Source organism: Motacilla alba, chromosome 22, assembly GCF_015832195.1.
Source record: "Motacilla alba alba isolate MOTALB_02 chromosome 22, Motacilla_alba_V1.0_pri, whole genome shotgun sequence".
Classification (NCBI taxonomy): Eukaryota; Metazoa; Chordata; class Aves; order Passeriformes; family Motacillidae; genus Motacilla; species Motacilla alba.
Window position 1 is genome coordinate 2,750,249 of NC_052037.1, and position 10,803 is coordinate 2,761,051.

The window sequence follows — 10,803 nt, forward strand, 5'->3', positions numbered from 1 at the left end:
GGTCACTGGGACTGGGTTAGAGTCACCTGCTCTGGGTCACCGGTACCGGGACTGGAACCGGGAATGGCACTGAGACCGGCACCGGGACCAGCACTGGGGTCACGGACACTGCCGCCGGGTCACCGGGACCGGGACCGGGGCAGTGACACCTGCTTTGGGTCACCCGGACGGGCACCGGGACCAGAACTGGGACGGGGAATGGGGTAACGGACACCTGGTCCAAGTCACCGGTACCGGTGCAGCAACACCTGCCCCGGGTCCCGGTACCGGCTCTGAGTCACTGACACCTGCCCCGGGTCCCGGTACCGGGGCACTGACACCCGCTCCAGGTCCCCGGTACTGGCTATGGGTCACCGGGACCGGCTCCGAGATAACAGACAGCCGCCCCGGGTCACCGGGACCGGCTCAGCAACACCCGCACCCGCCCCGGGCCACCGGTTCCGAGTCACTGACAGCTGCTCCGGGTCACCGGTACCGGCTCCGGGACCCCCGACACCCGCCCCGGGATCACCGGTACCGGTTCCCGACTCGCGGCACCCTCCCCGCGTCACCGACACCCGCCCCGGGATCACCGGTACCGGTCCCCGGACCCCTGACACCCGCCCCGGCTTCACCGGCAGTGGCTTCCGACACCGGTCCCGGTCCCCCGACACCGGTCCCGGTCGCTCCGAACGCGCTGAGCCCGGCCCGGACACCCCGACAGCGGCCCCGGGACAGGCGGTGCCGGTGCCGATCCCGGGACAGGCGGTGCCGGTGCCGGTGCCGATCCCGACCCCGCCGGGCCCCGGCAGCGGCTCCGGGCCCTCCTCACGGCCCCGCCCCGCCCGGCCGCGCTTCCGCTTCCGCTCCGGTTCCGCTTCCGGCGCCGCTCCGGTTCCGCTTCCGGCCGCTCCGGTTCCGGTTCCGGCCGCGGTGCCGCTGTCGGTTCCGGCGGCGCTGCCGGTGCCGTGCCGCCATGCCCGAGGCGCTGTCGCTGCTGTGCCGGGGTGTCCGCGCACCCCGAGTCCCGCTGCTGGGCCCTGGCCTGGAGCCCCAGCGGGGCCCTGCTGGCGTCCTGCGGCGGGGACCGCACCGTGAGGATATGGGGCCGTGAGGGTGAGCGGGGACCGGGACCGGGACCGCACCGTGAGGATATGGGGCCGTGAGGGTGAGCGGGGACCGGGACCGGGACCGGGACCGCACCGTGAGGATATGGGGCCGTGAGGGTGAGCGGGGACCGGGGAAACCGGGACCGCACCGTGAGGATATGGGGCCGCGAGGGTGAGCGGGGACCGGGACCGGGACCGCACCGTGAGGATATGGGGCCGTGAGGGTGAGCGGGGACCGGGGAAACCGGGACCGCACCGGGAGGATATGGGGCCGTGAGGGTGAGCGGGGACCGGGGAAACCGGGACCGCACCGTGAGGATATGGGGCCGTGAGGGTGAGCGGGGACCGGGGAAACCGGGACCGCACCGTGAGGATATGGGGCCGTGAGGGTGAACGGGGACCGGGACCGGGACCGCACCGTGAGGATATGGGGCCGCGAGGGTGAGCGGGGACCGGGACCGGGACCGCACCGTGAGGATATGGGGCCGCGAGGGTGAGCGGGGACCGGGACCGCACCGTGAGGGTCCGGGGAAACCGGGACCGGGACCGGGAGCAGGTGTGGGGCTGGGATGGTGAGTGCGAACCGGGACTGGCTGTGGGGAAACCGGGACCGGACAGTGCGGGGGGGACCGGGCTGGACACGGGGCTGGCAGGGCGGTGTCCCGGTGTCCCCTCAGTGTCCCGGTGTCCCCGTGCCGGGCGGCGCTGGGGCTGGCAGGGCGGTGTCCCCTCGGTGTCCCCTCAGTGTCGGTGTCCCGGTGGCAGGCTCGGGCTGGGCGTGCCGGGCGGTGCTGGGGCTGTGTCCCGGTGTCCCCTCAGTGTCGGTGTCCCGGTGGCAGGCTCGGGCTGGGCGTGCCGGGCGGTGCTGGGGCTGGCAGGGCGGTGTCCCCGGTGTCCCCTCGGTGTCCCCTCAGTGTCGGTGTCCCGGTGGCAGGCTCGGGCTGGGCGTGCCGGGCGGTGCTGGCGGACGGGCACCAGCGCACGGTGCGCAGGGTGGCGTGGTCGCCGTGCGGGCACTTCCTGGCCTCGGCCAGCTTCGATGGCACCACCTGCGTCTGGAGGCGCCGCGAGCACGACTTCGAGGTGGGACACTGCCACCCGTGCCACCCCCCAGTGTCACCTGTGTCACCCCAGTGTCGCCTGTGTCCCCTCAGTGTCACCTGTGTCCCCTCAGTGTCGCCTGTGTCACACCCCCAGTGTCACCTGTGTCACCCCCCCCAGTGTCGTCTGTCTCCCCAGTGTCACCTGTGTCCCCAGACCCTTTCCTGCCCCCGTGCCCACGGTGCGCTGTCCCCGCAGGTGGTGGCCACGCTGGAGGGACACGAGAACGAGGTGAAGTCGGTGGCCTGGGCACCCTCGGGGTCACTGCTGGCCACCTGCAGCCGTGACAAGAGCGTCTGGGTCTGGGAGGGTGAGACTGATCCCTGTGTCCCCTGTGACCCCACACTGTCCCCTGTGACCCCTATGTCCCTGACTGTCCCCTGTGTCCTCACACTGTCCCCTGTGTCCCCGACTGTCCCCTGTGACCCCTGACTGTCCCCTGTGTCCTCTGTGTCCCCTCACTGTCCCGTGTCCCCTGTGTCCCTGACTGTCCCCTGTGTCCCCTGTGCCCCGTGTCCCCTGACCGTCCCCTGTGTCCCCTGTGCCCCGTGTCCCCGCAGTGGACGAGGAGGAGCAGGAGTTCGAGTGCGTCAGCGTGCTGAGCGCCCACAGCCAGGACGTCAAACACGTGGTGTGGCACCCCAGCCAGGAGGTACTGGGGACACCTGGGGACACCTGGGGACACGCCTGGGACACCTGCGGGGACGTGGGGACGCACCTGGGGGGGCCGTGGGACAGCTGGGGACACACCTGAGACACACCTGGGGACATCTGAGGGGGCCGGAGGACAGCTGGGGGAGCCTGGGGACCCACCTAGGGGCTCTGGGGACAGCTGGGACATCTGGGGGGACATGGGGGGACATCTGGGGATACACCTGGGACAGCTGGGGGGACATGGGGGGACATCTGGGGATACACCTGGGACAGCTGGGGGAGCCTGGGGACACACCTAGGGGCTCTGGGGACAGCTGGGACATCTGGGGGGACATGGGGGGACATCTGGGGATACACCTGGGACAGCTGGGGCCCTGGGGACACACCTGGGGACACCTGGGGACACCCCAAACTCCCGCAGGGACCCCCAGGGACACCCAAGCCCCCCAAACCCCGCCAGGGTCTCATTCTTGTCCCCAATGTCCCCAACGGCGTCCCCAGCTGCTGGCCAGCGCCAGCTACGACGACACGGTGCGGCTGTACCGCGAGGACGAGGACGACTGGGTGTGCTGCGCCACCCTGGAGGGACACACGTCCACCGTCTGGGCGGTGGCCTGGGAGCGCTCGGGCCAGCGCCTGGTGTCCTGCAGCGACGACCGCACCCTGCGCGTGTGGCAGCGCGCCGAGGGACACGGTGAGGGACAGGGACATGGGGACATGGGGACAGGGCCCGGTGTCCTGCAGCGACGACCGCACCCTGCGCGTGTGGCAGCGCGCCGAGGGACACGGTGAGGGACAGGGGACAGCAGGGGGACAGGGGACACGGGGACAGGGCCCGGTGTCCTGCAGCGACGACCGCACCCTGCGCGTGTGGCAGCGCGCCGAGGGACACGGTGAGGGACAGGGGACAGCAGGGACACGGGGACAGTAGGGACAGGGACATGGGGATGACAGGGACATGGGGACAGCAGGGACATGGGGACATGAGGACAGGGATGGGGACATGGGGACAGGGATCAGGAGCTGGGGATGGGGGCAGGCATGGGGACAGGGGACTCACGTCCTGCAGCAGTGACTGCACCCTGCGGGGGTGGACACCTCAATGTCCCCGCTGTCCCCGATGTGTCCCCAATGTGTCCCCAATGTGTCCCCAGGCGGTGGCTCGGAGCACAGCTGGCAGTGTGTCTGCACCCTGTCCGGGTACCACGGGCGCAGCATCTACGACGTGGCCTGGTGAGCGTTGGGGACGTTGGGGACACCGGGGGGACATGGGGGACGCCGGGGACACCTCACTGGGTTCCCTTCCCGCGACCCCTGTGGTCCCCAGATGCCACCGCCCCGGTGACCCCTCAAGGTGCCGCCTGACCGCGTCCGTGTCCCCGCAGGTGCCACCTGACGGGCGCGGTGGCCACGGCGTGCGGTGACGACGCCGTGCGGGTGTTCGAGGAGGCGTCCCCGGCGTCCCCGGGGTCCCCGGTGACCTTCAGCCTGGCGGCCCACGTGCCGCGGGCGCACGCCCAGGACGCCAACGGGGTGGCCTGGCACCCGCGGGAGCCGGGGCTGCTGGCCTCGTGCGGGGACGACGGCGACATCGCCTTCTGGCGCTACCAGCGCCCCGACGGGCTCTGAGCCGCACCGGGGACACCGCGGGACCTCCAGGGCACCGCGGGGACACCACGGACCTCCCAGGGCCTCCGGGATCACCCAGCGCTCTCCAGAACCTCCCCATGGCCTCCAGAACCTCCTGTGGCCTCCGGGATCACCCGGCGTTCTCCAGAACCTCCCCCATGGCCTCCAGGATCATCCAGCGTTCTCCAGAACCTTCCCAGGACCTCCAGAACCTCCAGGATCACCCAGCGCTCTCCAGAACCTTCCCATGGCCTCCAGAAGCTTCCCATGGCCTCCAGGATCACCCAACATCCTCCAGGAGATCTCAGGGGATTCCAGGATCGCCCAGTGTTCTCCAGAACCTTCCCATAATCTCCAGGACCCTCCCGTGGCCTCCAGGATCGCCCAACGTTCTCCAGAACCTTCCCGTGGCCTCCAGGACACCTCCAGGATCACCCAACGTTCTCCAGAACTTATCCCATGGCCTCCAGAAGAGTCCTGTGGCCTCCAGGAGATCTCAGTGGCCTCCAGGATCACCCAGCGTTCTCCAGAACCTCCCCATGGTCTCCAGAAGCTTCCCATGGCCTCCAGGATCGCCCAACGTTCTCCAGAACCTTCCCGTGGCCTCCAGGACACCTCCAGGATCACCCAACGTTCTCCAGAACCTCCCAACGGCCTCCAGGATCACTCAACATCCTTCAGGACATCTCAGTGGCCTCCAGGATCACCCAACGTTCTCCAGAACTTATCCCATGGCCTCCAGAAGATTCCTGTGGCCTCCAGGAGATCTCAGTGGCCTCCAGGATCACCCAGTGTTCTCCAGAACCTCCCCACAGCCTCCAGGAACCTCCAGGATCATCCAGTGTTCTCCAGAACCTCCCAACGGCCTCCAGGATCACCCAACATCCTTCAGGACATCTCAGTGGCCTCCAGGATCACCCAGCGTTCTCCAGAACCTCCCCATGGCCTCCAGGGCACCTCCAGGATCACCCAGTGTTCTCCAGAACCATTCCCATGGCCTCCAGAACCTCCAGGATCACCCAACATTCTCCAGAATCTTCCCGTGGCCTCCAGGGCACCTCCAGGATCACCCACTGTTCTCCAGAACCTTCCCAGATGTCCTCCAGACCCCCCGGGTCCCCGCGGTGTCCCCAGCCCGTCCTCGTGTCCGTCCCCAGTTGGCTTTGTGGGGTGGCTTCGGGGTCCCACGGCCAATAAAGCCCAGGATGGCCCAAAATCGCGGAATTGCCAACCTTTATTGCACAGCCGCAGCGGGGCAATCCCAGATCCCCAAATCCCAAATTCCCCCCAAATTCCCCCCAAATTCCCCCCAAATCCCCCCAAATTCCCGAATTTTCCCCAAAATTCCTTTGGGATTGGGATTTTTTTGGGGGGATTTTTTGGGATTTTTTTCAGTTTTGGGATCGGATTTTTTGGGGTTTTTGGGACTTTGGGATTTTTGGGATTTTTTGGGATTGGGATTTTTGGGATTTTGGGATTTTTGGGATTTCGGGATTTCCCTGAGTTGTTCCCAATCCCGGGGGGGATCCCCCAAAAAAGCCTCGTACCGGGGGGGGAGGGGACACTGGGGTGGGGACATTGGGGGTGTCCCTGTCCCTGGGGTGGCACTTGGGGTGTTCCTGTCACAGGGGGTGGCACTTGAAGTGTCCCTCGTCCCAAGGAGGGGACATTGGGAGTGGCCCTGTCCCTGGGGTGGCACCTGGGGGTGTCCCTGTCCCAGGGTCCCCATGGAGGTGTCACAGCTGGTCCCGGTGGCACTTGGGGACAATGACGTGGGTGGCCCTGCGCGCCCAGATGTGGCAGTGACATTGGGGACAATCCCAGTGACACCTGGGGACATTGGGGACAATCACAGTGACACTGGGGACAGTCACAGGCGGTCCCGGTGGCGCTTGGGGACGGTGACGCGGGTGGCCCTGCGCTCCGAGATGTGGCAGTGACCCTGGGGACAGTCACAGGCGGTCCCGGTGGCGCTTGGGGACAGTGACGCGGGTGGCCCTGCGCTCCGAGATGTGGCGCCGCACGCGGCCCGGGGGCGGCTCCGGGGCCAGCGAGGGACTCGAGTGGCACTTGGTGAGCGGCGCGGGGACGTGGGGACACTCGGGGCTGTCCCCCAGGGGACCCTCGGGGATGTCCCCGAGCTCCCCGGTGTCCCCGCTGTCCCCGCTGTCCCCGGTGTCCCCGCGCAGCCACGCCCCCAGCGCCTGCACGTAGGTGAGGCAGCGCTGGCGCTGCGGGGACAGGGACACGCGGGTCACCGGGGTGGCACCGGGGTGGCACCTCCCGGTGGCACCGGGTCACCCCTCCCCTCCCCCTGGTCATTGTGTCACTCGCTGGTGTCCCCAGTGTCCCCTTTGTCCTCGATCCAGTGTCCCTGTGCCGCCCCAATGTCCCCGATGTCCCCAATCTCTCAATGTCCCCATCGCCCCCAGTGTTCCCATTGTCCCCAATCCCCCAATGTCCCCAGTGTCCCCAGTGTTTCCACTGTCCCCAATCCCCCAATGTCCCCATTGTCCCCGTTGTCACCTCCTGGCACAGGAAGTCCCCAATGTCCCCATCGCCCCCATTCCCCCCATTGTCCCCAATGTCCCCAATGTCCCTGAGCCACCCCAATGTCCCCGATGTCCCCACTGTCACCTCCTCCCGCAGGAAGTCCCCATGTGCCCGGTGTCCCCATTATCCCCAATGTCCCCGATCCCTTAATGTCCCCCCAGTGTCCCTGTGCCACCCTGATGTCCCCAGTGTCCCCGTGCCATCCCAGTGTCCCCGTGCCATCCCAGTGTCCCTGTGCCATCCCAGTGTCCCCGCTGTCACCTCGTCCCGCAGCAAGTCCCCGTGTGCCCGATGTCCCCAATATCCCCAATGTCCCCACTGTCCCCAGTGTCCCCGTGCCACCCCGCTGTCCCCGCTGTCACCTCGTCCCGCAGGAAGTCCCCGTGTGCCCGGTGCTCCTCCTGCTCCCGTCCCCGTCCCTCGGGCAGCCGCTGGTGCTCCAGGAGCTGGCACGTCACTGTCCCCAACCAGAGCCGCAGCTGCGCCTGCTGCTGCTCCTGGGGACATTGGGGACATTGGGGACATCGGGGTCACTGTCCCCAACCAGAGCCGCAGCTGTGCCTGCTGCTGCTCCTGGGGACATTGGGGACACTGGGGTGGCACCGAGACATTGGGAACATCACTGGGGACATCATTGGGGACATTGAGGTGGCACAGGGACATTGGGGTGGCACAGGGACATTGGGGACATGGGGGACATCGGGGTGACACAGAGACATCGGGGACATCAACAGGGATATTGGGGGCATTGGGGACAAGGGGGTGGCACAGGGACATTGGGGACATCATTGGGGACATCACTAGGGACATTGAGGTGGCACAGGGACATGGGGGTGTCACAGGGACATTGGGGACACCATTGGGGGCATTAGGGACATTGAGGTGGCACAGAGACATTGGGGTGGCACAGGGACATTGGGGTGTCACAGGGACATTGGGGACATCATTGGGGGCATTGGGGACATGGGGGTGGCACCGAGACATTGGGGTGTCACAGGGACATTGGGGTCATCACTGGGGACACTGGGGACAAGGGGGTGACCCAGGGACTTTGGGGACATTGCGGTGGCACAGCCCAACTTTGGGGCTTTGGGGTTTCTTGGGATTTGTGGGGTTTTGGGGTTTTTTTTGGGATATTTCCGTGGGGATTTGGGGTTTCCATGGGATTTGGGGTTTCCATGGGGTTTGGGATATTTCAATGGGGTTTGGGATATTTCAATGGGGTTTTTGAGTATTTCAATGGGGTTTTTGGGGTTTGGGGTATCTTTCTGGGGTTTTGGGGTGGTTTTTGGGGCGCTCCTCACCGGGGGGCAGCGGCTGGGGGCCGAGGGCAGGATGGGATTGGGGGATTTGGGGTTTCCATGGGATTTGGGATATTTCAATGGGGTTTTTGGGTATTTCAATGGGGTTTTTTGGGTTTTGGGTATTTCAATGGGGTTTTTGGGGTATCTTTCTGGGGTTTTGGGGCGCTCCTCACCGGGGGGCAGCGGCTGGGGGCCGAGGGCAGGATGGGATTGGGGGATTTGGGGTTCCTATGGGGTTTGGGATATTTCAATGGGGTTTTTGGGTATTTCAATGGGGTTTGGGGTATTTCAATGGGGTTTGGGATATTTCAATGGGGTTTTTGGGGTTTTGGGATATTTTTATGGGGTTTTGGGGTATCTTTTTGGGGTTTTTGGGGTGGTTTTTGGGGCGCTCCTCACTGGGGGGCCGCGGCTGGCAGCCGAGGGCAGGATGGGATTGGGGGATTTGGGGTTTCCATGGGATTTGGGATATTTCAATGGGGTTTTTGGGTATTTCTATGGGGTTTTTTGGGTTTTGGGTATTTCAATGGGGTTTTGGGGGTATCTTTTTTGGGGTTTTGGGGGCGTTCCTCACCGGGGGGCAGCGGCTGGGGGCCGAGGGCAGGATGGGATTGGGGGATTTGGGGTTTCCATGGGTTATGAATATTTCAATGGGGTTTGGGATATTTCAATGGGGTTTTTGGGGTTTTGGGTATTTCAATGGGGTTTTTGGGGTATCTTTTTGGGGGTTTTTGGGGCACTCCTCACCGGGGGGCAGCGGCTGGGGGCCGAGGGCAGGATGGGATTGGGGGATTTGGGGTTTCCATGGGGTTTGGGGTATTTCAATGGGGTTTTGGATGTTTCAATGGGGTTTTTGGGTATTTCTATGGGGTTTTTGGGGTTTTTGGGGTGGTTTTTGGGGCGCTCCTCACCGGGGGGCAGCGGCTGGGGGCCGAGGGCAGGATGGGATTGGGGGATTTGGGGTTTCCATGGGGTTTGGGGTATTTCAATGGGGTTTTTGGGTATTTCAATGGGGTTTTTTGGGTTTTGGGGTATCTTTTGGGGGTTTTGGGGTGGTTTTTGGGGCGCTCCTCACCGGGGGGCAGCGGCTGGGGGCCGAGGGCAGGATGGGTCTCACGAAGCGGCGCCGGGAGCCGACGGCCGCGGGGAACGGGGGGGACGAGGAGAGGGCGGCGGCCACGTTGATCCCGAACACCCACTGGGACAGCTCCCGGGGGCTCCTGTGACGTCACCGTGACGTCACCGGTGACCTCACAACGACGTCATACCCACCCAATAGCCCCACATGGCGCAAAAACCCCAAACAGTCAAAAAAAAACCCCAAATGCCCCAAATGTTGCAAAAAAACCCAAATAGGCCTGAGTGACCCCAAAAATATCCCAAAACCCCCCAAATATCCCACATTTACCCTCAAAATACCCCCAAAACCCCCCAAAATATCCCAAAATTACCCTCAAAATAGCCCCAAAAATCTCAAAATTACCCCGCAAAAATATTCCAAAATTACCCTCAAAATAACCCCCGAAATTACCCCCAAATATCCCAAAATTACCCCCCAAAAATCCCCCAAAATTACCCCCAAAATGCCCCAAGATTACCCTAAAAAAATCCCCAAATTACCCCACAAATACCCAAAAAGTTACCCCAAATTACCCCAACAATTACCCCAAAAATATCCCCAAATATCCCCAAATTACCCCCAAAAATACCCCCCAAAAAACCCCAAAATCCCCTCTAAAATATCCCCCAAAACACCCCAAGATTACCCTAAAAAATCCCAAAATTCCCCCCAAAAACTCCCCCCAAAAATACCCCAAAATACCCCAAAATTATTTGTAGGATTTGGGATTTTTTTTTTTTTAGGATTTTGGGAATTTTTTTTTAGGATTTTTTTTAGGATTTGGGATTTTTTCCATATTTAGGATTTTTTTTTTTAGGATTTCAGATTTTTTTTTCGCCTTTTGAGATTTCTCCCCACATTTCTCTTTCTTAACCCTTCCCAAACCATTTCCCTGATGGGATTTTTTTAGGATTTCCCCTTTTTTTTTTAGGATTTCCCCTTTTTGGGGTTTTCCTCCTTTCTGGGGTGCCTTACTGTGCCTGGCACAGGAACTCCCTGCGGTCCCCGGCGCGCAGCAGGAAGACGTTGGGGCGCTTGGTGTATTTGGGGTGGGGCCGGGCCAGGGCGTGGGGCAACCCCAAAAACTCCTCGGGGCCCTCGGGGGGGTCCCTCTGCAGCAGCAGGAGGGGACCCCGGAGCTCGGCCCTAAAACGCTTCCAGCCCCGGCGGCCCCAGGGAGCTGTGGGGGAGAAAAACCCCAAAATGGTAAAAACCTGAAATATTCCCCATAAAATCCCACGAAATCCACCCCAAATCCCATAAAATCCCATTAAAACCACCCCAAATCCCACAAAATCCCATTAAAACCACCCCAAATCCCATGAAATTCCCCCAAATCCCACAAAATCCCATG

The 10,803-nt window shown here is 63.3% G+C and overlaps 2 protein-coding genes and 1 long non-coding RNA gene across 4 annotated transcripts in view; 1 reads left to right on the top strand and 2 right to left on the bottom strand.

The window, feature by feature from the left end:
* Positions 1-940: 940 nt before the first annotated feature.
* CIAO1 (cytosolic iron-sulfur assembly component 1) lies at positions 941-4,578 on the top strand. The gene is given in 8 exon segments (XM_038160507.1): positions 941-985; positions 987-1,095; positions 2,023-2,171; positions 2,388-2,499; positions 2,750-2,841; positions 3,345-3,537; positions 3,998-4,076; positions 4,229-4,578. Coding segments are annotated over 8 exon segments (1,008 nt in total). The 5' UTR covers positions 941-955; the 3' UTR covers positions 4,473-4,578.
* A 34-nt stretch (positions 4,579-4,612) lies between these two features.
* Positions 4,613-5,688, bottom strand: LOC119710948. Of its 2 annotated transcripts, none has more exons than XR_005259638.1 (3): positions 5,480-5,688; positions 5,117-5,288; positions 4,613-5,005 (listed from the first exon to the last, which is right to left on the bottom strand). It is a non-coding gene; the product is annotated as an uncharacterized LOC119710948 (long non-coding RNA). The 2 variants fall into 2 exon arrangements; XR_005259639.1 differs by lacking the exon at positions 5,480-5,688 and adding an exon at positions 5,328-5,425 and having other exon boundaries at positions 5,117-5,277.
* Positions 5,689-6,424: 736 nt separating this feature from the next.
* DDX56 (DEAD-box helicase 56) overlaps positions 6,425-10,803 on the bottom strand; it is a 15,061-nt gene continuing 10,682 nt past the window's right edge. The window contains exons 13-16 of the mRNA XM_038160174.1: positions 10,425-10,629; positions 9,405-9,549; positions 7,388-7,522; positions 6,425-6,703 (exon numbers count right to left, since the gene is read on the bottom strand). Coding sequence (XP_038016102.1) covers positions 6,425-6,703; positions 7,388-7,522; positions 9,405-9,549; positions 10,425-10,629 — 764 coding nt within the window. The remainder of the gene's footprint in view (positions 6,704-7,387; positions 7,523-9,404; positions 9,550-10,424; positions 10,630-10,803) is intronic.